Below are 27,268 nucleotides of genomic sequence, written 5' to 3'. Positions count from 1 at the left end.
TGGTAGGGCGGTTCTATCAGTAGAAGTCCTCGTTCTTCACTTCCAGTAGTTCTGTCATCCTTAGTTTTTATGCATTCTACCCTGCAGTCTAACAAGGCTACAGACTCCAGCCATCATGTCCGCTTTGTAGCCACTAGCAAAGGAAAGGGTGCTAGGAGTGCTAGTCACTGCTACTTGCATACCACTGGCCATCACAACTGGTAAAGAAGACAGAGGAATAAAAAAATAAATAAATAAATAAGAATACTGAAGAAAAAAGCCTTTTAACTGGATAGCAATGTTGTTAAGCTAAATGTCAGGATTCTAATTACTGCAGAAGTAAAAGAGACTAAACATTGAACAGTAAGTGGCAGCCTCTTCCAAAGTTCCTATTTGTGACTGAGTCATGTCCTAGGATTGGGGATACAGAGATGTGAAACACAAAGGAGCTAAGCTTGAGTCATTTAATATAATGTCAGAAAGCAAGACATTAAAAAAATGACTATGCCAGGCCCGGGCGGTGGCCTAGCAGCTAAAGTCCTTGCCTTGAATGCGCCGAGATCCCATATGGGTGCCGGTTCTAATCCCAGCAGCCCTGCTTCCCATCGAGCTTCCTGCTTGTGGCCTGGGAAAGCAGTTCAGGATGGCCCAACGCCTCGGGACCCTGCACCCATATGGGAGACCTGGAAGAAGTTCCTGTCTCCTGGCTTCGGATCAGCGCAGCACCGGCCTTTGCGGTCACTTGAGAAGTGAATCATCGGACGGAAGATCTTCCCCTCTGTCTCTCCTCCTCTCTGTATATCTGCCTTTGCGATACAACTAAAATCTTTAAAAAAAAAAACCCCATGCCAAATTGTAAAATGAGACAACAGCCATTGTTTGGAAATGCTGGCTTTTCTGAGACCCAGAAGATTCCCTGTATTCAAAGAGACATAAAAGGTTCCAGTGCCTTTATACCATGGAACTATCCAAACGGCTTCACCATTCTACAGTGTTAATAACAGACATTTCTCAGTTATGCTATTTGTGATACATGCATAGCACTGAACAAAGGCACAGCTTACCTAAGTTCTTTCTATATATCCAGCCAACCAGAACTGTGGTAAACGTTCTAACATTCGGAAAATAGTTGCTTCAGAAACATATTAACACTCAACAATTTTTAACTTGTCAAAATATGAAATACATTAGCTGTTAATAAAACTAACTAAAAAGCTAAGGCTAAATGAAAAGAAACCACCAATGATGGTAAGTCTGAAAGATGAAAAATCACCCTGTGACTTACTGTTAACCACTGGCTGTCGAGGAGCTCCTTAGCTGTGATTCTGTGAGCGGGATCTACTTTCGTAAGCTGCCTCAAAACACTTTTAGCTGCAAATAAGAAAAATATTGAAAATCTCATCTGTCTTAATTACAATTACTATGTATTCTGATTTATTTAGAACTACTCTATACAACATAAAAGAAAGGTGCCAATTATAAGTATTAGCAAAAAAAAACTAATAAAGATGAATGTCTAAAGTGAAGATTTCTTCTTGTTAAAAATTAATTTGTTGGGCCCGGCGGCGTGGCCTAGCGGCTAAAGTCCTCGCCTTGAACACACCGGGATCCCATACGGGCGCCAATTCTAATCCCGGCGGCTCCACTTCCCATCCAGCTCCCTGCTTGTGGCCTGGGAAAGCAGTTGAGGACGGCCCAAGGCTTTGGGACCCTGCACCCGCGTGGGAGACCTGGAAGAGGTTCCTGGTTCCCGGCATCGGAACAGGCGCGCATCAACCCGTTGCGGCTCACTTGGGGAGTGAACCATCGGACGGAAGATCTTCCTCTCTGTCTCTCCTCCTCTGTGTATATCCGGCTTTCCAATAATAATAAAGTCTTTAAAAAAATTAATTTGTTGGGCCTGGTGGCATGGCCTAGCGGCTTAAGTCCTCACCTTGAACGCACCGGGATCCCATATGGGCACCAGTTCTAATCCCGGCAGCTCCACTTCCCATCCAGCTCCCTGCTTGTGGCCTGGGAAAGCAGTCGAGGATGGCCCAGTGCTTTGGGATCCTGCATCCATGTGGGAGACCCGGAGGAAGTTCCTGGCTCCTAGCTCCGGATTGGCACAGCACCAGCTGCTGCGCTCACTTGGGGAGTGAATCATTGGACGGAAGATCTTCCTCTCTATCTCTCCTCCTCTCTGTATGTGTGACTTTGTAATAAAAATAAATACATCTTAAAAAATTAATTTGTTACAATTTTTTGTATATCATGTTTTGTTTTGTTTTTATTGGAAAGTCATATTTATGGAGAGAAGGGGAGACTGAGAGAAAGATCTTCCATGTACTGGTTCACTCCCCAAGTGGCCACAATGGCCTGAGCTGAGTCAATTCAAATCCAGGAACCAGGAGCCTGCTCCAGATCTCATGCAGGTGCAGGGTCCCAAGGCTTCGAGCTATTCTCCACTGCTTTCCCTGGCCACAGACAGAGAGCTGGATGAAAAGGGGAGCAGCTGGGACTCGAACTAGCATCCATATGGGATTCTAGTACATGCAAGGTAAGGACTTTAGCCACTAGGCTACCACACTGGGCCCAAGTTTTTTTTTCCTTTGAATATTTATTTATTTATTTGGAAGGCAGAATGACAGGCAGGCAGGGAGAGAGAGAGAGAGAGTGAGAGAATGAGAGAGAGAGAGACATCATTCACCAGTCCACCTTCCAAAATGATCCCAATAGCTAGGACTGGGCCAGGATGAAAGCAGGAATCAGAACCTCCATTCAGGTCTCCCACACGGGTGACTGAGACCCAAGCACCTGGGCCCTCTTCCACTGCCTTGCCAGTTGCAGTACCTGGAAGCAGAGTAGAAGCTGGTGCTTGAATCAGAACTCCAGCATGGGACGTGAGCAGCACCTTAACCTACTGCAACAAAATGCTGGCCCCTAAAGTGAAGTCTTATTTTCTAGATTACCTAGTTTATTGGTCTATGGTAAAAGTTAGCTACTGATGAGTAAATTCGCTTTTAATTGTAACTGTATTTTCTTGGTTTTGTGTAGATTTTTGACTATCAACAATCACAGTGAAGATTCTCTGTTTCTACAAGTAAATGGTATTCATTTCAGGGACCAACATTATGGCAACGTGGTTTAAGCCACTGCCTGAGAGGCCAGCATCCCAAGTGGACACCAGTTTGAATCCAGGCTGCTCCACTTTAGATCCAGCTCCTTGCTAATGTGCCTGCTAAGGCAGGAAAGACGGCTTGAGTGCTTGGGCCCCTGCCAACCATATAGGAAACTTTACCTGGCTCAGCCCTGCCATTGTGGCCAACTGGGGAATGAATGAGGCATCAGCAAAGAGCTGTGCGAGTTCTTTCTGCCTTTTCCTCTCTCTGTAACTCTATGTTTCAAATAAGTAGATACAGATAGATAAATATTTTAAAAATAGTCTTTAATTCCATAAGTAAATCTGATGACTAACCAGAGATTTAAAACATTTAAATTACTAGCCAAACTTGCTCTGTTTCTTACATTTTCCTTGGTAAATTATTAAAGAACCTTACACTCACCATTTTCACTCACGGAATCCCAGACTGGATCTTCAAAATGTAGTTCCCCCTTTCTTATTAACTCAAAAAGTTTCTCTTCTGAGCTTGCCATAAAGGGTGGGTCTCCACATAACCTACAACAAAGGCAATCAATTTATTTAAATTTAAAAAGTCAGCACAAGGTTAATTAATTAAAACTGAAGTTTTCACAGGACTTGGGAATAGTGGTGCTTGGTGTTTAAGTAATGGGTAAGAAGAGATGGGAACCTCCCTGGCTATGAAAATGGCAGCAACAGCATCTCCCAAGGTGAGCGCTAGGCTCTTGTCTCAAAATTGGAAGAAATGACTAAGTAGAGGAAGTACAAGAGTACTCCCAAAAGTTTGTGGAAAATGGAATTAAAATATAAATGCATTTTGGTGCAAAACTTTTAAATCCATGCATACTTGGAATCTTCAAAAAGGTCATAAAACATTTTTTAAAAACTGAAATGGATTTCAAAATTTTTGCACCAATATAAACTTATTTTTTAATTTCATTTTTCCATGAACATATATCCTCATACACATGTTATCTTTTTTTTAAGATTTATTTATTTTTATTGGAAAGGCAGATATACAGAGAGGAGGAGAGACAGAGAGGAAGATCCTCCATCCGATGGTTCACTCCCCAAGTGAGCGCAACAGCCGGAGCCAAGCCAGTCTGAAGCCAGGAGCCAGGAGCTCTTCCAGGTCTCCCATGTGGGCACAGGGTCCCAAGGTGTTGGGCTGTCCTCGACTGCCCTCCCAGGCCACAAGCAGGGAGCTGGATGGTAAGCAGGGTCACTGGGAACCGGCGATCATATGGGATCCCGGCGCCCTCAAGGTAAGGACCTCAGCCTCTAACGCTATCACGACAGGCCCCACATGTTATCTCGAAACCTTCAGATTCATAAATGATCCAGTGTTCTTCCAGGGAGGAATACATTATGCCTAAATGGACTTAAATACAGGAAAGTGTGTGAATTTAAATGTACAATGACAGTGGCAGCTAACAGGAGAGAGACACTTGTGTGTGAGCAGGGGTAAGAAAATGACGTAATGCAAATCAGACTTTCAGAAAAATGAACTGTCTTCAGTCTAATGATCACATAACAACTTTATGCATGATAAAACACTGTATTCATATTAATATAACATAATACACTGTATTAGTAATTTAAGATTTACAGAAAGAGAAGGAGAGACAAAGAGAAAGATCGTCCAACCACTGGTTCACTCCCCAAATGGCTACAATGGCTGGCACTGGGCCAGTCTAAGATCAGGAGCCAGAGCTTGTTCCAGGACTCCCAAGGGGGTACAGGGGCCCAAGAAGTAAGGCCATCCTCTCTGCTGCTTTCCCAGTGCATTAGTAGGGATCTGAATGGGAAGTGGAGCAGCCAGGACTAGGACCAGTGCCTGTACTGCAGGTGAAGGCTTAATTTATTATGCTACAGCACTGGCTTCACCTGAGAATTTTTATAGGCTCTCTGTCAAAGCCCATCCAATGTTCAATGGTACACACAATGAAAAAGACCCAGATGAAAAAACTGAAATAATGAATTTATCCTTCATCCTAAAAGGGTGAAAGCTGAGTATCCATTTCAAGCACCAGTTAAAACATGAGCAGTGCATACAAAGTACATACAGCCTTGTTTATACTCTCTATAATACAGGAACTATTTGTAGGGTCTTTTCTAGATTTATACAATGGGAATACATTTTGCATATTTTACATATACAGTTTTAAGAGCATAATTGTATTTTCCACTGCATCTTCCCTCTTCTCTCCCCCCGCCACTCACTTAACAGAACATGCCAAGTCTATGACACTACTACTTCAACAGGTAATCTAGGTGAAAACTACAAGGGCATGCTTAAACGCTGAGTTCAGCTCTTTGCAGTCCACTCTCCATCATCACTGCGCTCAGCCTCAGCACTGAGGGCAAGCCTCCAGCCAACATCGAGACCTGCCCACTGACTACCAGACAAGCTGGACCTACATTCATCACAGAGGTAATCTATTTTCAACACTCAGCATTATATTTTCCTATTTTATTGTTGAAAGAATAAAACAGCATAACTATAGTTCACTTCTCAGACTGCAGGTTAACTAAATATAGAAGGACAACAATCTCAAAGTCTTCTGACAGCTACATTTTTACTTATTTTTTTACACTTTTCTTTCTAAAAATCTTATTCACAGATATCCTCTGGATAAGTCAAAGTTTGATAAATACTTTTCATGCTGCTGTTGATTATGACTTTCATGTAGTCCGTCAAGGCAGACTGGAAATAAGAGCTTTTAATTTGCCAACAGATTCCCGTTAACAGGTCAGCATTTATGGAAGTCTTCTATGAACTCTCGTTTCAACACTTTTTGTTTCTGTAGGCCATTCTGATCTCCTTCCCTCTCATCTTACCCACGTCCTTTTTGCTATTGTTTAGCTTTAAAATGCAATAAAAACAGTCATAAAAAACAAAAAAGCCAGAAACACAGCCCTGTGGACAATTACTATCTAATATCACAAGCACAGCCCAGGAGCCCAGTTCATTGAGCCTGTTATCACCCAGTGCTATGCACATCCACCAATTTCTTAGCTGTCTCTGCACTGCCAGATGAGTTTCCAACTATAGCTTAAGGGCTACATTTTAAAAATTCCACTTTTTCTTCTGTCCTTTGCAATTTTATTTACAAAAAAATGTACCTAATGGTTGGTCAATCAGCAGCATGTGAAATTTTATGACAGCAATTTGATGCACATTCAGCAAAGGGAATCCAAGACATGAAAAATGCCTCTTGAAGCCTTCCTATTATTTCCTATTGTACTCTCAGGATTCAAAAACAGCGGAGGACAGTAACCATAAAGGGCACGCCTTTATGTTAATCTCACCCTTGGAAAGTATGTCACCCCCTTCCAGTTGTAGAAATGAATCAGAAGGGTTGGATCACAAACAACAACAAAAAGACAGTCCCCCTAGAGGAGATAAGGTTGGACTCTTGGTGAGTGAAACTCTAACACTGCCGGGCCCAGGTTAATGAACAGGCTCTGTTCACCTGGGCAGACGTCAGGATGAGGACACACAGCCACCCCCTAAAGCAGCAGAATTAATTTTACCTTTGAGAAAAAGAATTTCAAGAAATGGAATATACTCATTTTCCTTATCAACAACTTTGAACGGAGAAGTGAAAAACACCAACATGAGTTGTCTAATATTGTATTTGACTTGTGTTGTCTGAAAGGTCTTGGAAATAATAAAAAAAAATACCTAAAAGTTATATTTTAATTAAAGACGAAGGCTCAGAATTTTTAGACAATGATTTCAATTATCACAGAAAAGATAAAAAAATATAACTACATTTATACTTTAAACAATTTAAGCAATGATGTGTGTTAACCAGCTGAGTAACAGCTACAATCACATCATCCAAATTCTACTGTCTATATATTCCATTTCACAGAGCTGTGAAAATGTAACTTCTGTGATGTCGATATTTAGAAGCGATCTGGAAGAGGTAGTACATTGTGAAATCTTCAATATGACCATAAAACTAATGTAGCGTCAATGCAAAAATGTTCTTATTCACCAAGAGGCAGAACAACGGTCACTAACTTTTCAGAACATCTCTTAGACAATTCACTTAATTCAATTTAACAAACATATTGAGCACCGAATATGTGCCTACTGTTGATTGTATCACATAGCAGAGATGCACACATGGATAGCCTAAGACCTCTGTCCTTCATGGGATTTGGGGTAGGAATAGAAATACATGATGTAATCTAGTTTGAACAACACTGTTACTGCTCACACAGAAAAAAAAATAATGAGCAACTAATTCTATCAAATTTACATATGTGCAAATTTTGTTCTAAATATTTCATTTTACTATTCTTTCAATGTTCCTGTCTAGAATGAATTTTGGTAAATGGGTTTAAATTCTCCAAACAATACATAGGAAATGTAATAACTGCTAGAGCAGGGTAGCAGGTAGGAAAATAGAGAAATCAGGAGAGAGATTTATAGAGGAGAAAAGGTACACGCCCCAGTGTCGTGCAGTGCTGAGTGTGTCTGAGTGACGAAGAGTGCCCCGGAGTCACCATGACGCAAGGCGGGTGCTCGGCAAGATGCTTCCAAGTGGCGACTGGAGAGGCCTTGCCAGTCAGGGGGCACTGATATTTTGCCATGGCCAGGAATAATTATCAGGGCTTTTTAATTAGGAAAGTAGTATGACCAGATTTGTTACTTAGAAAAACAATTCTGGCAGCAGTGTGAAGGATGAAGAGGAAGAGGATGACCAGAGGCAGGGAGAACAGTGAGAATCATCCAGAAATGTTCTAGAAAAAGAGTGTAAGGAGGCATGACCCGGTTGAAGAGAAATCAAAGAGTAAGTGAAAACACTTAGAAAGCTTGGCAAATACTTGCAGGGAGGGAATTTCAACTAAACTTGAACTATGGTTATGCAGCGGGGTGGAGGAACCCACCATGGGGGGAGGGTGGGGGGGAGAATCCCAGATTCTATGTAATTACAACACAATGTAATTAATGAATAAATTTAATAATAAAAAAAAAGAAGTACAGGCAGGACACGGGGCTGGACTGAGACTTGAGCGGCAGGGAAGGAAGACCACGGATGACTGATACTCTCCACAGCATTAAGAGAACGCCCCCCAGACGCTGGCTGAATCTCTCTCTCTCACCTGTGCCCACTCCTTCCATATGCCTTGTCTACTCAGTGCCAGGGCACAGCACCTCTCTAATTGATGAGCTACCTGTCAGTCTCCTGAGAAAACACAAGGAGGTTTTCAGCAAGATGTTCAGGACAATTTTTCACCTTCCTCAGATCATACAGTGCATCGCTACATTTACAAATCAATGAAAAGCAAAGCTGAAGGCTTTAAATTTTTACAGTACAAAAAAAATTCTAAGGGATGTAGCTACAATTACTTCTGAATTGGTTTTTAGATCACTTTCTAAAAAATACATATTGCTTAACTTTAATCTGAAATCTATGTCATCAAACTGTCAGAGACCATTCGTTCATTTCAAAGTGTACATTTAGCAGTCTACTTACAAAATGTACATTATGACACCTATGCTCCAAATGTCACACTGCTGGCTATAGTCGTGGGCATTGATAACTTCAGGGGCTGCCAAACAAGCAGAAATAAAATAGCATTAATAATACAATAAATGACTTCTAAATGCTTAAACACAAAGCATAAAAAAAAAGTGCTGATATGTTGTAATTTATTCCCTACAGGGGAAAAAAGAACCAACAGCAGATGTTAAATGAATAATGCACCGGCCTTAACAATTGATGTCACTGTGTCCGCTCGCCTATCATTTAGCTTCTAATGGAATGATGGCATAAATTATGTAACTACATGTACTATTCCTCATTCCTTTGAAATCGTTTTAAAAAGTTCCTTGCAAAGATTCCGTTGTTACAGTAGAAGAAACAATATCTTAGTTCTTTCCAAAAATAGAAAACATGCCTTAAGCAGATGCAATTTAAAGCAAGGCCAAGGCGTGGAAATCTTGATTCATAGAAAAACTAAGATAAATGGTGATAAATCACTTCAGCATAACAACAACAACAACACAGTACTCCTATGAAATGGCTCAAACTATTTTCCACATTTTCTAAATGAGAAAGACTAAGACAAAGAGAGAGCTCCTACATGACTGCATAAGGTGGCAATCACAGACGGTCTCAGGCCTAGCATCCGAATCTTCCTGGCACCTCAACTCTGTGCTCCTTGCTGTACAAAAGTGTTAAAAAGTAGGGCTCCTTTAAGCAATAATCTCAAAAAAGTTGTGCTATTTTTTTTAAACTTTAAGGAAGTACATTTTAGTTATCTTATTTTCTCAAAAAGGCTAGTTTTTTAAAGCCACATACAATACTGAAGGAACATAGCTATGATATCTCACAACTATAATCAGATATCCTTCTTAAAAGAAAAAAGCTATAAACACAAGAATTTACATATTCCAGGATAACTACAGAATCCATGTATCATTTCGCTCAAGTTATATTGTTAATTATGTGAGCTATATATGCAGGCATTTGATTCCCTTTATCAATGAGCTGAAGTTACTATATGTTAAGTGACTTGGCTGATGTTTCACAGCCACGGAGGGCCTCCCATATACAACAGGCAGGTTCACGTCTTTTTTTTACATTTTATTATTACTGCTATCATTTTATGATACAGTTCCATATTCCTTTATCCCCTCCCCAATTCCCTCCCCCCCATCTAGTTCCTCTATGTCATTACTACAAAATATAGTTCTTCATACTCAGTCATATGTCCATCATTGCGGGCATGGACAATGGCAGAGAGTCCAGAATCCTATTGTCAAGATATAGTAAACAGTTTCATTGTAAGTCCATCTTTGTCTGGAAGCAGAAATGCATACCATACTACATCCTCACATCTGGATGTTAGTCTCCATTTCATAGCTACTGTACATCCCCTTAAAGGAAAAGTCATGATACAAAATCAACAATAGAAAGAAAACAGAAATTTCCAATGCCATGAAGTTAAATGACATGTTACTAGATATGACAGTCTCCATTACACAACTACTGTACATCACCTTAAATGAAAAGTCATGATACAAAATCAACAACAGAAAGAAAAATAGAAATTTACAATGACCTGCAGTTAAATGACATGTTACTAGATATGACAGTCTCCATTACACAGCTACTATACATCCCCTTAAATGAAAAGCCACAAAACAAAATCAACATCCGGGAGAAAAAAGAAATTAACAACACCATGAAGTTAAATAACATGCTATTAAATGACTAATGTGTAGCTGAAGAAATGAAAATCAAGAACCTTCTTGAAGAAAATGATGTTACTGCATGATCTACGAGTTATTGAATGATTTAATCAGAAGAAAGTGTTTTGAAGAGATGAAACCAACAGAAAGCAACAAAACCCATGTGATACAGTTTCCGTTTATCTTTGTTGAAGTGTGTCTCTTCCAGACAATAAACAGATGGGTTTTGTTTTTTAATCCAGTCTACTAATCTATGACGTTTGATTGAGCTTAAGCCATTTACATTCAGAGTTTAATATATTGGGTGGTACTTTGGTCCTGTCATTTTAGGAATGAGTTGTTCATTGGTTTAGTCTTCTATTGTCACTTTACTGGGATGTTCTTCCCGTTTGCCTTTGGTTTTGGTGGGTGCTATTCCTCTTCTCTGTCAAGAGAATATCTTGAAGTATCATTTATAGGGCAGGTTTGGAAGAGGCAAATTCTTTTAACTTTTCTTGACTGTGGAAGAATTTTATTTCATTTTCAAAGACAAAAGAAAGCTTTGCTGGATATGTTATCGTAGGCCGACAATTTTTTTCTTTTAGAATCTGGAATATGTCACTCCATTCTCTTCTGGCCTGTAGAGTTTCCTGTGAGAGATCTCCTGTGAGCTTAATTGGTATTCCTTTACATGTCAACTGATTTTTTTTCATGTGCACATTTAAGGATCTTTTCCTTATGTTCAACTGAAGAGAGCTTGAAGATGATATGTCGTGGTGAAGATCGCTTTTGGTCAAGCCTGTTGGGAGTTCTGTGCCCCTCCTGGATCTTGTTTCCCAATTCTTTCTACAGATTAGGGAAATTTTCCTTTATGATTTCATTAAACATATTTGTAAAGCCAGTTTCTCTTTCTGCACCTTCTGGGACTCCCATAACTCTTATATTAGTCCTCTTAATATTGTCTTTCAATTCTTGAATACTTTTTTTGGCCTGATCCAGCTCTGCTTCCAGCTTTTTGTTTGCTTCCCCCTGATGACAGAAATACCTTCCAATTCTGAGATTCTTTCTTCTGCTTGCTTCATTCTATTTTGGAGACTCTCCAATGTACTCTTAATTTGCTCTACTGTATTCTTAACTTCTGATATACCAGCCTTGATTTGCTTTATTGCTTCCTTAAATTCTTTGAACTCTTGTATGAGCTTCTCATTGTTGATCAGAATCTTTAAAATGAGTTTTCTGAATTCTGTGTGCCCCATTTTCTCGATGTCTTCCTCAGTTAACTCTGAGGTTGGCATAGGGTTTTGCTACATTGCAGGGGAGTTTTCAGTAATATTCATTGTGCCTTTGTCTCTTCTTTTGCTCTTGATCATTGTATTTCTGGTTAGCAGAGTCTTCTCCTTGGGGTAGGTTTCTAAGCTATGTCACCCACAGGTCTACAATGCAATTTTTCTTATTGCGGTCGGTACACACCTTTTTGCTTGCAGCCACTTGTGCCACAACCTCCAGCGAGTTCCAGGTCTGGGTTCTTATGTCAGATTTCCTCAGTGGTCTCCACAGCCAGCTCTTGCCTCACCACTTTCCACTTACTGTGATGCCCTGGTGAGTCTGCACCGTTGTCTGTACAACCTTTCTCCCACTTCTGGTCGGAGCAGGTCCCAGGATTAGGGAGACACCAGGTGTCCTATTTAATTAGGTTGTTGGTGGCGCTGATCTTGTTGGAACCTGTTGGACATTAGGTGTGGGTGCCACACGGACCTATTTTGACCTGTATGATGCCACAGTCGGTATTTTTTTCCTGCAGGACCAATGCAATCTCCGGACCTCAGCGAGTTCTCTCGAGCTCAGCACATGCGCAGTTTACTGTTGCCTCCTGCATTACCAAAGCTATTGCTACAGTGTACAAAATGGCGCCTGATGTACCACTACTAGAGTTCTTGATCTGCTGGCCATCAGATCTGAGGGCTACCCAGACCTGCCCTGGGTGGAACCCGTAGAATGCCACGTTGATGCAGTTCACCCAGACAGAAATGAGTTCACTTCCAGCTCAGCGTATGCTCAGTCCTTTCCTTTGCCCTTTCCTCCTTACGCAAAATGGCGCCCAATTCAGCTCTAGGGGGATGACTGTGCTATGAAATCCACTCTGTTCTCACACTGCCCGTCTGAGATCTGCTGCTGTGTCTCTGCTCCTGGTCAAAGCAAACGGACCAGCAGAATCGACAGTTCTTTGTCTAGGTTCACCTCCCAAGCTCGCAGTGAAAGTCCCTTCCCACCTGGCTGCTGGTGGAGTTCTGGCTGCTGGTGGAGTTCAGATCGCCGTGCTGGAATATCAGTCACCACAACACCACACCATTGTGTCCGCTGCATTTCTGTGACTGTCAGTCTCCAGGTACCCCTCTGCTGTTGTTCTGTCCTTTCTATTTGCTGGAATATGTCCTCTCTGCTTCATCCTGATTAAATGTTTTACCTTCCGTTTAAATGTGTCCTTACCCTATTCCGCCATCTTGATTCCAGGTCTTTATTTTAGAAACAATTTCCTTTTTTTAAATTATAAAGATTTCGTCATGATACAGTTCCTTAGGCACAGGGATTTTTCCCTTCCATTCCTTCCCCCACTGATTTCTCCTATATTAGTACAATAGTGTGATCCTTCAGCGGCAGTCACAAGTCCAACATTCTGCTATCTAAGTGTGTCACAATGTTGTATGCATAGACAATGGCAGACAGTCTAGTATTCTGTTGTCAAGATATAACTTAACACTTTCGTGGGATTCCTCCTTTCATTCGGAAGTAAAGATGTGTACTGCAGTGCTAATCTCCCCCTCCCACACCTTGCACACAACCACACACACACACACATTTTATAATAACTAACACAAAAGGGACTTCACTTCTCTTCTTCCCTCTGCCTATTATTAAAGGTAAAGAAACAACAACAAAATTACAAGGTAAGCAGAAATCAAAAAGATTAATTTTTTTATGTTTTTATTAATATTTTGCATTATGTGACAGTTTCATAGGCTCTGGGAGTCCCCCACCCCTCCCCCTGCCCTCCCCCCTGGTGGATTCCTCCACCTTGATGCAGTATTACAGTTCAAATTCAATCACGATTCTTTCCTTGCAAACATATACCAAGCATGGAGTCCAGCTACTTATTGTCCAGATGGGTTGAACAGTTTCTTGGGGAGACCATTTCTGGTCCGAAGTCAGAGCTGGTATAATATCATCACAGTCAATTAACAGTCCCAATATAACATCAACAGCAATTTGCAATATTATGGAATTGACATGGTAAAAAGATTGATCTTTAGATAATGAAACTGAATGGTTTTTTTCCACATGATTGAAAAGTTGCTAATATTTCCATGTAAGAAACTACTGAAATTCTTTAGCTCTACTTAGAATCTAACTATGGACTGTTCAGGTTGTCCTGTGCCTGAGACTGGGCGAAGGCGCTCCACACTGGAGCATCCCACAGCAGGGGCGAGGAATTCCTGCTTCCCCCTCTTTCAGAATCTTCTTAATTATCAGGAGCACTTCTATTGGCACTGTCATTCCAGCCCTCACAGGGAGGCAGAAGCCAGGATCACTGTGCCAAGGAGCCATTTAGGAAGTCAGGAAAGCTCCACAAACCATCTGCCTTCTCTCTTGTTCTCTCACTTGTTATCAATGTAGACAACTAATAAGCAGGCATAAAACTCTGGGTGCTTGGATATATTTTCCCTACGTAACTACAGACCAGATGTCTTTTGCCAACAGAGGGATATGAACAGAATCTAAAGTAGTCTTTTCCCAAATAACACAAAACAATTTCAATACTTTATGCATCGAGGAGGGAAAAAAAGCTATACTTCTCAGCAATAAAAATGAATAAGCTACACATACAACAACATGGGTAAGTCTCAAAGTCATTATGTGGAACAGAAGGCAGACATAAAAGACAGACAGATCATTCGATGACATAAACTTCTAAACAAGGAAAACTGAAAAATTTCTGGTGACAGAAATTATCAGTGGTTGCTGGGTTTAGCAGAGGATGGATGGAAAGAGTCCCAGAGGAACTTTCAAGGGTGACAGAAATATTTGATATCTCCACTACTGTGGTGGTTACACAAGTACATGCACCTTTCAAACTCAGAGATCTTTACATGTAATGTGTAGTTTTATTGTATACAAATTGTATTTCTATATTGTATCTCTAAAAATATACTAGAAATATGAAAAGAAATTGTGAAAGTCTTATCTTGGTAGATGAATTCAACAACATTCTCAGAGATTAAGAGAAGCAGTAAATAAAAATAAATTAATATGAAGAAGTTCAATCATAAAAGTTTCATATTTAATTCAATAAGCATACGCAGAGAAAGCTTTATGCTCAAAGAATTGGGCAAACACACTTAAAACACCAATGCAACATTTGCAAGAACTGGGGATGTGTTCATCACAATAAAAATTTCTACAGTTTTAAAAATTTCATGACATACTTACACACTATAATGAAGAAAATCAGACAGAGAATCAAACAGCTAGGGAACTAACCTACATTCACCTGAGCTTTAGACACACTGCAACCACCTGGTAAAGTCTTCAGTTACTTTTAAATAATGTTTGGATTAAACAGTAAGACTAAAACTAAAATCATCACATAGTAAGAGATGGATCACAGGCTTCCAGAACACTAGGAACACTAGAAAAGAAACGCTCAAAGTGCTCAGAGGAAAATACATTTACTAGAAAGTAAGACTGGAAATAAGCATTCAATTCTTGGAAGTTTGAACGTAAACAAAAAGGAAGAAGGAAAAAGCTAATTCAGAGACAAAAGCAGAAAACGATGGTTTTTGACAAACCCAGTAAAATATTTTAAACACTAGCAAACTCAACCAAGAAAAAATAGTTTTTTTTTAAGATTTATTTATTTTTACTACAAAGTCAGATATACAGAGAGGATAGACAGAGAGGAAGATCTTCCATCCGATGATTCACTCCCCAAGTGACCGCAAAGGCCGGTGCTGCGCTGATCCAGAGCCGGGAACCAGGAACCTCTTCCGGGTCTCCCACACGGGTGCAGGGTCCCAAGGCTTTGGGCCATCCTCGACTGCTTTCCCAGGCCACAAGCAGGGAGCTGGATGGGAAGTGGAGCTGCCGGGATTAGAACCGGCGCGCATATGGGATCCCAGGGCATTCAAGGCGAGGACTTCAGCTGTTAGGCCACGCCGCCGGGCCCAAAATAAATAGTGTTTTTACAGTAAAGGCCTAAAATTGGGTACTAAGTGCTAGGCATCGTGTTAACGCACTTTACATCTTCTTATTTAATTCTCACATCAACCTAATAAGGAAGATTGCACTATTACCCTAAACAGTTCTTACCACCCCCTTTAATTTTTCATGCTCAGCATTGTAACATACCAGAGACTTTCATGTCATGCCACTGGAATGTTAAGCTATAGAAAGGCAAGCCATTTATGTTTTTTCCCCTGAGGCTATACTCCCAATTGCTATTTGATACAGAGTAGACCTTTACAATTTTTAGATAAATGCGTGACTTTCTCTTAATTAAACAGATGTAGAAATTGTTAAAAAAAGAGCAGATAACAAGCGTAGAATTATAATCCTGAGTTATAGTCAAGAGACTTCAGAGTTCATACCAGTAATTCCATATGCTATCCCCTTAAGAAAATTAGGAATTAATATGGGAATATAATCACAGAATTAGACAATTATATAAACAAATTTAGAATCTCAGCAAATTGGGAAAATTTCTAGGAAAGTATAAATTATCACAATGATTCTAAAAGATGTAGGAAATGTGAAAAATCTATTATAAACTGAAAATTAATAAAAAACACTTTAACCCCTAAAGGGTATGAAAGTCAAATAATTTCAAGAGGAAATTTCAGATTACTAATCAACAGTGTCTATTGTTCAAAAGGCTTTTTTTGTTTTTTAAATGAGACTAGCATAACTGCAACACCTAAAAAGACAGCAAGCATGGAAAAAAGCAAGCTGCAGGTCAAAGTTAATAAAGTGGTAGCAAACTGAATAGAGCTGCATATGAAACCAAGCAGGTTTTGATTCACAAATGCAAGGAAGATTCAACATTGTATCACGTTATGAATGCATTGACAGAAGAAATAGCATCTCAGTAAGCACAAGTCTGAGCAGACATTTCAACAGAAAAAAATACACAAATGACTAGCAATCAGGAGAAGATGCTTTAGGTTTTTAAAATCACTGGGGAAATGCAAACTGGAAACTACAATGAAATATTAACTCATTCCCATTAGGATGGCATTAACTAAAAAGAGAGATCAAGAGTTGGCAAGGATGTGAAGAAACCAGAACCCTTATACATTGCTGCTGAGGAGGTAAGAGTCACTTTGCAAAACAGCTTGGCAGTTCCTTAAAAAGCTAAGCATAAACCTAATATATGATCCAGTAATTTCATCATTAATGTATGACCCAACTATACAAGAAAAAAAATGAAACCAAATGTTCTCACAAAGAACGTTCACAGCAAGGTTATTCATAATAGTCCCAAACTAGAAACAACTCCATGTGGATAAACCGAAGGAGGCACATCCAGCAGAGGAGGATTCAGCAATATAAGGGAACAGACTGCAGACACGCTACAACAGGGACAGAGGCATAAGTGAAAGCAAGCCAGATCTAAGAAACTATACAACAGATGAAACCATTCATATGAAATGTCCAGGAAAAGAGAATCTAGAGCAGTTTTTAAAAAGGCAAACAAGAAGAGAAAAAAAGGTGTATTTGGAGATTCTAACAGATGCCTACAATATTAATGAGTGTGAGGCAATGAGGATATGGCAGTCTTTCGGAACTTGCAGAGGACACCTGGCACCACAACAGAGGACAGAACAAATCAATCAACCACCCCAGCCATACGTTGGCAGTGAAAAACTGAGCAAACGGAGACTCTAAGGTGACTATATCAATCAGTGGATTCATCAGCGACCTCATCGTGCTTGGAATGGCGAGACTGGCAGCAATTCAGAACTGCTGAACTATCAAAACCACTTGAGCAAGACTCTTGGAGCATGCCCCACATCAGGACCTGGGACTGGTGGGAGACTGGGTGGGGCTTCTCCCTTTACCTCCTCCTTTACCCCAGATACATGACAAAAACAATGTGGAAATAATAGTCTTACCCACTTTCCTTGAAATTTTGTGCCCTAATTAACTACGTAAAGATTGTCAAAAAATAAAGAAAAAAAGAGAAAAAATGAATGTGAGGAATCATTTTGGGATAGACTTGTCTTAAACTGGGTTGTGGTAATGGTCGCACAACTCTGTATGAAAGGTCAGTGAGTTGTACAACCTTTAGCGCATTTCAGCTAAATTCCAACAAAGCTATTAACATTCATATTTTAAAAATGAGAAACTGTTGCTTTACATAATAAATTTAATCAGCACCTTTAATGAAGCATTTTTTGGTGGCAACAAAACTGGATGAAAAATGCAAGAAAACAAAACACACAATTTTAGCAAAAGTTAACAAAAACAACAGTTAAGTTTAAGATTTGATTACTTAAGAGATAAAAAGCAACTTTAAAAAGAGGTCAGGGCCTGGCACAGTGGTCTAGCAGTTAAAGTCCTTGCCTTGGGCGCGCTGGGATCCCATATAGGTGGTGGTTCTAATCCTGGCTGCCCCGCTTCCCATCCAGCTCCCTGTTTGTGGCTTGGGAAAGCAGTGGAGGACGGCCCATTGGGATCCTGCACCCGTGTGGGCGACCTGGAGGATGCTCCTGGCTCCTGGTTTCAGACTGGCGCAGTGCTAGCCATTGTGTTCATTTGGAGAGTGAACCATTGGACAGAGAATCTTCCTCTTTGTCTCTCCTCCTCTCTGTATATCTGACTTTGCAATAAAAATAAGTAAAAACAGTTTTTTTAAAAAGAGGCCAGACTTTTGGTAAATGTTTTCATGACTTGTTGCTACATGACAATTCAAAATTGCTTGCTAAGTTTTGGTAGAAATGAACTTACTGGGGGGGGTGGGTGGGCGGTAAGAAATAATTCTAAGTCAACATATGGAAATTTAAAACTTAAAGAGCAGGGCTAGAATTAATGGCTACAGCTCAAATGGACATCTGTGATGCCAGCATCCCATCTGAATGCCAATTTGAGTCACCAGCTGCTCCATTTTTGAGCCAGCTTCCTGCTGACATGCCTAGAACAATAGCAGCAGAAGGCCCGAGTGGAAACTCCTGCGATTCTCGTGGGAGACTCAGCTGGACTCCAGGTTCCTGACTTTGACCGCCCCAGCCCCAACCATCACTGTCAGCTGGGCAGTGAACCAGCAGGTAGAATACCACTTTTCTCTCTGTTTCTGTCTCTCTTTTGCTAACTCTGCCTTTCAAATAAATAAAACTAGAATTTGGCCCATTAATAAAAGAAGAGGCCAGAGAAACGACAAAAATTCCTAAAATCTTTGAAAGTACCAACAGAAAAAATGCTAGAACAAATTAAATTATTTGACCTAAGAAGAGAAAAAGCAGCTCAATCAAGGCCCTTCAAGTCGTAATCTGTGTGTTATTCTGACATTCTATTCAAAGCATCATTTTAAGATGACCAACTTACCCATATAGATGGGAGTTCCACACGTGGTCTGCATCATGGCTTCACTCCTGCCCTGCTTCTTCACTGCCAAGCCAAAATCAGTCACCTAGCAGAAGACAGTTAGTTACTGGGTCTCCTCCCCACATCTCATTTGCTCTGCAGACAGGACTTACACCTCACTGTAACTGTAATTAATTCGGCTCTTGGTAGGCCAAGGAGAAACTGACTTGTATGCTAACAAAGATCTTGCTCATTCCCTCTTCTGTGGCCCTCATCCCTTCCTTACTGTAAAGGGAAATCTGGTAACGAAAATATTGGTTTCTCAGGTCTTGAGAGAAAACCATAATGTTGATTGTTCATGCTTTCTAATTAAATTCAACAGTTCAAAATAGGAAGCTGTATATTGAAAGAACGCATTTAACTTTTCCAGATAACAAAGTTGGTTTTTTTAAGAAAAAAAAAAACTTTTCACTATAAACTACATTATTACCTTACTATACTTACCTATTTTTCTGAACCTCAAGTTACATTCCAGTTTAAAGCACTGGTATAGATGGAAATAATTATCCTTATCAGCATTCACTGAAAAGCCCCCTTTTGATAATTATTCATAATGTTAAGCAATATCTTTTCAGTGCTATTATTTCCTTTTGTTTTTCAAGAGAATACTAATTTGAACAACTATTACACTATTTAGAACTATGAGAAGCAAATTAACAGGAAAACCCCCACAGCAGCATGGTATAGCTGCAAACGCACGGGGGGGGGGGGGGCGCTGCTCGAGTGCCTGCTCTAAATCCTCCTCACACATATGCTTATTGAGTATTCACTCTATGCTATTGGTCCTGCTGCCCAAGTTGGAACACCCTTGAGCTAAGAGCAGAAAAACATCCTCCTTCGTTGATCATACAAGCAAATACAAAGCCTTGGTCCACACACTGAACACAGTTTCCAGTGCCTTAAGAGTAAGAAAAGTTCCCTTTTATTATGTGACATCATTAGTTTTCTAAGTAGATAAATCCATTTCTCTAAAAGCTTTCATGAATGGCTCACTTGGAGAATCAGGAGATGAATCTTTCCCTATAGAAAATGAATACAAGTGTCAGATATTTTTAAGTTTCGTAATTTAGGTTAGTTTTTGTGGAGTATCCATCTCCTCATTAACCAAATATTGAATGGGCACATTCTAGATTCCAGACTCTGTTCCAAGTACCAGCGGTGAATAAGACAGACACAACCTCTGTCCTCATAGAGCTACAACGGAACTACAGAGAACACTTACTGCAACAGCCAACAGTTGTGCTAAACGCACTTATGATACACAGGGGTTCAGCATCCGCGACAAAGTGAGCTATTCACAGACAGCATCTTATTCCGAAACAAACCTATTTGTACATTTTGAAAGCAACCACTACTAAAGTGGTAATTACTAAATAATGTATCGTTTGGTTAACATTAAGAAACATCTGAAAAAATCTTTAAGTACACAACACATTAATTGTGCTTAGGGTTTAAATATTAATACCCAGGAAAATTTTCAATGAGAAATAAAGACTTGAGAATTAATTTAGTATCAGAAGACAGTCAAGGTGTGTGTTTTTCTCTAAATCTGAAGCACACTTGCATTAAATTACCAGGCATAATTTAGAAATTAATTAGACTTCAGAGCATCTGCTTGTTTGCTATGAAATAATGATTTGAAACTATCCAAATGAATACGTACTTAAAAAACATATTCAATAGCAATATTTAATTTGTAAAATTATTATTGTCAGTAAACCTCTTCTGTGAAATTTTTAATTTTTAGCACAAGTCACTTATTTTCTGGCTGTTCAAAAGCTAACAAGGGTATCCAAAAAGAGGATATATGTTGCCATTGTGCTATCAAACTGCTCACAGGCAAATATTTATCACTAATTCTAATATCTTACCTTTATATTTAATCTCATTTCATTGTTGGTATCAATAAAGCTGCTTTTAACCATTATATTTTCCAGTTTTAGGTCTCTATGTACTATATCTACCAAGGAAATAAACAAGTCAAATCAAATGAATAATAAAAAAAATAGAGAAGACAACAAATAGAACAAAAACATCTATTTGACAAATTAATACTCATTGTTGAAAGGTCTGAGGAGGGCACAGTATAATTCTGTCCGACCTCACTCTTCGCTCTGCAAACCTCTTTCCCACATTACTAACCTAGAGAACTGTTCTCTTTGACTTCCTCATCTATACACAGCCTCCTGCTGCCCCGGCCAGCTTCGCAATGAATGTGGCCTGGTCCAAGCACAGGAACACCCAAAGTTAAGTAAGACCAGCTAGGGGAGACAACATTTGCCCAGAGCTAAGTAAGGTTTCCATATCCTCAGGACTCCAAACACACGCTTACATCTTTGTTTCCACGTACATGCTTACTATCAACACAACCATCTTAGCACACCGTAACTCGGCTGCAAGTATACAAGCTATATTTACTTCAGTATGTTCTCCTATACCATTAGCACACCTGGCTCCTTTCTCTGTAGGTAAAATAAAACAACTCCCCACCCCTGAAATCCCTGAGACACAGTCTTCAGTGGAGCCTGCCAGAGAGCTCAGGCAGGAGTTTTGTGAATGTGCAGATAGTCATTTACCACGTATTTCCTGAGGAAATACAGTTCATATCTTCATATCCATGGCAATCATCTTCCTAGATGTACGTGCAATTGCCAGAAAAATATAACATTCCAAACCCTAAGATTGACAATCCTATCAAACCATCCGAACTTTCCTTATACAGTGACTAGGCTTACTTTTGGGAATTTTTATAGTAGTTATTGCTGCCTTTCTCTTCTCACATAAATACCACATGGTATTTAGTAACTCATATTTATTATATGTTTTCATCCTTGGCACAGCAAGTCTCCCTAATGCCTCCCTTGTTCTTTTTTTATTGTCTTGGCTATTTCCCATTTTTGAATAATCTTATCAAGTTTCATGAAAAATGTTAACATTTTGTTTGAAACTATACTGAGTTTATAGCTTCATATGGGAGGACTGACATTGACATTACGTTAAGTGTTAGAAAAATGATTTTCCTCTTCTTGGAAAACCCTCCTTTTCTCATCTGTATTTATACTCCTCAGGTTAGACTTCTTCTGTGAATTCTTCCCTGGGTTTGAAACCTGTAAGTGTCTCCTGTGCTCCTTGTGCTGTTCATGACTCCCCATTACAGAAAGCATCCTGTTCAATTATGACTTGTTTTCCATAAGCAAGTTTTTCATTTCTGTAATTCTAGAACCAACCACTCAAATGCAGTATCAGGAAATAGCTAAATGAACCAATGGGTTTCAACCCAAAGTCAGGAGCCCAGAGCCTCTTCCAGGCTTCCCACACGGGTACAGGGTCCCAAGGCTTTGGGCCATCTTCAGCTGCCTTCCCAGGCCACAGGCAGGGAGCTGGATAGTAGTAGGGTTACTAGGATTAGAAAAAGTGTCCATATAGGATCCCAGCGCATGAAAGGAGAGGACTTTAGTCACTAGGCCACTGAGCCGGGCCCCCCAAAGGTTTTCAACACTAACCCTGTCCCATATGAAACCACACCACCTTTGTACCTACAGGGAACAAAGTTGTTTTCCTCAAATATAAAAATTAAAAGTTCCTAAAGTTATAGGGAAGCCAAAAAATAAAGGGAGACAAAACAGCAGCAATAACAACAAAAAAGCAAAGTAATTTCAATAATCAGACTAATTTTTGAAATGTGGTCTTAAAATTATTGTGAAACTGCTGATACAATGATGGTGCATAAATGTAATTACGTGTTTTCAAAACCCACAGAATGTGGAGTGGATCCTAATGTGAACTATGAACTTCAGGTGACTGTAAAGGCTCACTCACGGGAACGGGTGCATCACTGTGGAGAGTTGGCTGGCGGAGGAAGCTACGCATGCTAGGGAGCTGAGGGATGTGCGGGAGTGCCTATACCTTTTGCTCGGTTGTTCCATGAATCTACATTTGTTCACGAACATGAACATAAGTTGTCCCACGAACTGATATAAGAATAAATTATATATTTTTAAATATTACTATTAATAGCAACTATTTTTGGAAAATGTCACTTTTATCATATCTATCTGCTTTTGATTTGGTAATGTTAGCTGCCTTTTTTTCTAATTTTCAAACAGAAACATTCATAACTTCATCCTTGCCTGTGTACAATGTAATTATATACCTGCCTTGTTTCTAATTATAACCATTATGGAAAACAGTACAGAGATTTTTTTTTTGGAAAAAAAACAACAACAACAACTAAAAATACGCCTGCCACATGAGCCAATTATCCCCTTTCCTGGAATACGTCCTCACGGAGTGAAAGCAGTGGCGAGGTGCTCATGTTTACTGTAGTGCTCACTCACAGCAGCAGACAGGAGAGCAGCCCAGATGTCTACCAACAGGGGACTGGCTGAGCAAAGCGTGATACGTACATGTAATGGAAGACTACTCAGACATAAAAAAAGAAGGAATCTTCACACTTGCAACAATACAGATGGAAGTGCTAAGTAAAATGAGACAAATACCACATTTTCTTTCACATGTGTATGTGTATATATAAAATATGTAGATGCCTTATTGGTTACAGATATTTATAAATAGCCCTCATTGAATTATACTCCTTATATAATAATATTCCATTCTAACCTCATTTTATGATTTTTGTCACAAAGCTCAAATTATAACATTAATACATCCATCCCTGCTTTCAAAACATAGTATGAATGTGTATAACATGTGCCTATGAAACAGCAAAATGTTAAAAACTGCTAAATTTACATGCACTCAATAAATTCTTTTCTGTACTATTTGAAATATTTTAAAATAAAAAGAAAGAATGCAAATAGAGTTAAAAAGAAGAAAATAGAAAACAAAGAAATCAATCTCCTATATTAGCAGATATTACCTAATGTAATTATAAATCCTGACTGCAACAACCTTCGGCGCATGCAGGGAGCTGGTCAGGTCGATGCTCCCCGTCTTACCCTTATTATGAAGATACGCTATGGCTGATGCGAGGCTTTGAATGATCCACCTTGTCTCGTTCTCTGAGAAATGCCCTTTCCTATCCAGAATTTTTTTGAGTTCTCCATCCTCACAAAGTTCCATCACAAGGTACATTTTCTGATAATATATATTTAAAGAGAGAAAGAGAGAGCACAGGTTATAAGGCTGGGAAGCTTTGAAACGTTTCATATTGTATACAAGGTCACAATATTAATCAATTTATCCACTCAAACACATGTAAATCTATTATGCACCAGATATTCCAATGCATATTAGAGGAACAACTTCATAAAATATAGTCCTTACCTTCTGGGAGCTCACAGCAGAGTTACAGTTGCAATTTCTTACAAGTGCAAATGATTCACACTAACCAGGGAACAGCAGCTTCTGCCCCAAAAGGGTTCACCCAGGAGCCACACCAAAGCCAGGTGTGGTGTTTGGAATAGGTAATTATGAGCAGAGAATGAGGACAAAGACTCCAAAGTTAGAAATAACGCTTGCTGCTAAAAGAATAGCATTTCTGCAGTTGTGCTGGGAGCATGGTAGGGTGGCAGAGAGGAGCAGGAAGGCTTAAAAGAATAGGTTGGTACCAGGTTGTCTTAAATATCATGCCGAAGACTGTGAGGGTTTTTTTCTCTTAATATGCAATAAAGAACTATTGAAAATTTTTAAAATTGTATCTAGGATAAGATGGTGTATGTGTATGGGGGGAAATGATATGATTCTATCAATTCTGTATTTCAAATTGAACACTGCAACGGTGAGGTGAAGCAGGGCGCAACAACATTTTTCGTCCATAAAGGCCAATCCAAAGTAAATCTTTTGGACTTTATAAGGTATATGGTCTCTTTCACAGTCACTCAACTCTACTGCTGTAGCATGCAAGCAGGCATAAACAATACAGCAAAACTTTGAGGATTTGGGTATTTGTATTTCATATAAATTTTTTATATGTCATAAATATTACTCTTCAACCTTTTACAACCAGTTGAAAGAGTGGGAAACATAGCCTGTGCCATTCAAAATGAGCAGGAGGCCAGATCTGGTTTGCAGGTCAAGAATGTTGTCCTTTGTTTACAAAGGTATAAGTGAAGCATGCGAGGGAGACAAGATACAGGAGAAGAATAAGATGTGGAAAACACATAGGAGGAAGAAACACTGGGATCTGGTGACGAACGGTGTGGACAGTGAAAAGGCCTGGAAGAAATGCCTCTTCCTCATTTGCTGCTCTGTTGAAGCAGAGGAACATTATTTGAGAAATTCTAAGAATCATCCACTCAGTAAGAAAGATTCATAATCAACTAAAACGCAAAGTCATTTCCATACATATTAACATTAAGACACAGACGCCCTCCACATCCCCATTCTAACCCATGCTGCTAGATTTTTTGTTGTTGTTAAGATGTGGAGTCTGATTCCACTTTTATTACCACTGTGAGGACAATCTCTGAGTTCAATCAGTGAGAATGAAAATACAAGGAGAAACTCAACACCCTTTCTTTCTGCGGCCATGGATTCAGATTCATTGACCCTCAAGCTGCTTTAAAATTTCCAAAAGTAACTTCAAAGTCTAAAACATGAATTACCATTTCAATTGGGACATATTTCATTCCCATTGACGGTACTACAGGGATCACTGGTACAGGTAATGATGAATGAACTCCTGGAAGAAGTTGCATTAGCAGTGCTTACAATATAAATTGATGGCAATGTAAAAATCAATAAAGCTTATAAAACAAGTCTTTTTAAGAAATAATTATCAGAAACAACTGTGTAGGTCTGGAGAACATTTATTCTCATAAGAAACCACAGCAAAGAGTGGATGATTACTACCAATACCATGGCACACTCTATCAGACAGCAATTTCCATTAATCCTATGGTGCCTTCAAAGGCAGGTATGTGTACTCAGAATGACTGTTGACTCAGGAGCAGGGAAAAATCGGTCCTAAAGATTGCATGGGTTCTATCCAGTATAGCTTAAAGCAAATAATTAAACTTTTCAAGTTACTTAATTATATCACAGAACAAAGTTCAAAAGCAGTTACAAGAATATTAAAATACCCAATGACCAATAAAGCAAAATTCACAATGGCTGGCATTTTAACAGAAAATTAAAGTCGTGCAAACAAGCACCCAGATATAATCTATAACAAAGGAGAAAAATCAATCAACTGAAACAGACCTAGAAATGACACACATAAAAAACTTAAAGAATAATATTCAAAGTTACCATAATTATTTTCAAAAGAAAGAGAAAATATTGACTTTGTAGACAATGTAATATCCAAAGGAGCTCAGAATGTTCATGAAAAATGCAGTTTGTCAGAAAATTGTGGATTTAAAAAAAAAAGAAAAATTTGCACTAAAATAAACTCACCTGTTAATTCCATTTTCCATGAACTTTTTGAAGTCTCCTGATGTTAGAAAAAAAAATCAAATTTCCACTGGAAGAAAGTAACAGAACACATCATGCTAGAGAAAAAGATTTTTGAATCTAAAGACACAGCAATAGAAATAATATAAATAAAATGAGGAGAAAATGATTGAAACAAAATGAACAGAGTATTAGTAAACAACATGAAGCAATCTAAAATGTGTACTTGGAATTTCCAAAGAGGAGCAGAGAGAGATTCAACAATATTCTGGAAAATAATGGTTGAAAATGTCCTCAATTTATGGAAACCATAAACTCTGAGATCCAAGAACTTCATGAACCCCAAGCACAAGAAACAGGAAGGAAACCATATCAAGACACACATAATCACATGGCTTCCACTGAAGACAAAGAACAAAACCATCCTCCGGAGGATGTGGTCTCACTGCCGTCACTACGCCAAGGGAGGGCAACCGTGCTCTTAACTGTTACTGAGTATGCCTACAACACAAAATCCAAACTATTACTCTCCTAGAGACAGGTAAAGGAAAACAAGAAAACTAACTAGCATTCAATGGGACATGCTCTGTGTAACCAATGCTCCACTGAATCTTTCAACAACTGGACGAGTCAGTAAAGACATTTTTTTTTTATTGTTAATTATTTTGCATTATGTGACAGTTTCATAGGCTCTGGGAATCCCCCCACCCCTCCCCCTCCCCTCCCCCTCCCCTCCCCCCTAGTGGATTCCTCCACCTTGATGCAGTATTACAGTTCAAATTCAATCAAGATTCTTTCCTTGCAAACATATACCAAGCATAGAGTCCAGCTACTTATTGTCCAGATGGGTTGAACAGTTTCTTGGGGAGACCATTTCTGGTCCGAAGTTAGAGCTGGTAGAATATCATCCCAGTCAATTAAGAGTCCCAATATAACAGCAACAGCAATTTGCAACATTATGGAATTGACATGGTTTTGAGTAA

The 27,268-nt window shown here is 39.4% G+C and overlaps 1 protein-coding gene across 2 annotated transcripts in view; it reads right to left on the bottom strand.

Annotated features, from left to right (window-relative positions):
• Positions 1 to 27,268, bottom strand: part of STK33 (serine/threonine kinase 33) — a 160,517-nt gene that overhangs the window by 31,029 nt on the left and 102,220 nt on the right. For both annotated transcript variants that reach the window (XM_058663428.1, XM_058663427.1), the window contains exons 6-11: positions 23,888 to 24,026; positions 20,801 to 20,889; positions 18,891 to 18,975; positions 8,596 to 8,671; positions 3,525 to 3,637; positions 1,265 to 1,350 (exon numbers count right to left, since the gene is read on the bottom strand). In XM_058663428.1, coding sequence (XP_058519411.1) covers positions 1,265 to 1,350; positions 3,525 to 3,637; positions 8,596 to 8,671; positions 18,891 to 18,975; positions 20,801 to 20,889; positions 23,888 to 24,026 — 588 coding nt within the window. The remainder of the gene's footprint in view (positions 1 to 1,264; positions 1,351 to 3,524; positions 3,638 to 8,595; positions 8,672 to 18,890; positions 18,976 to 20,800; positions 20,890 to 23,887; positions 24,027 to 27,268) is intronic.

This window comes from Ochotona princeps, chromosome 4 (genome assembly GCF_030435755.1).
Source record: "Ochotona princeps isolate mOchPri1 chromosome 4, mOchPri1.hap1, whole genome shotgun sequence".
Taxonomy (NCBI): Eukaryota; Metazoa; Chordata; class Mammalia; order Lagomorpha; family Ochotonidae; genus Ochotona; species Ochotona princeps.
Note: the sequence above shows the minus strand (reverse complement) of the source record. Positions and strands in the feature narration are given on the sequence as shown.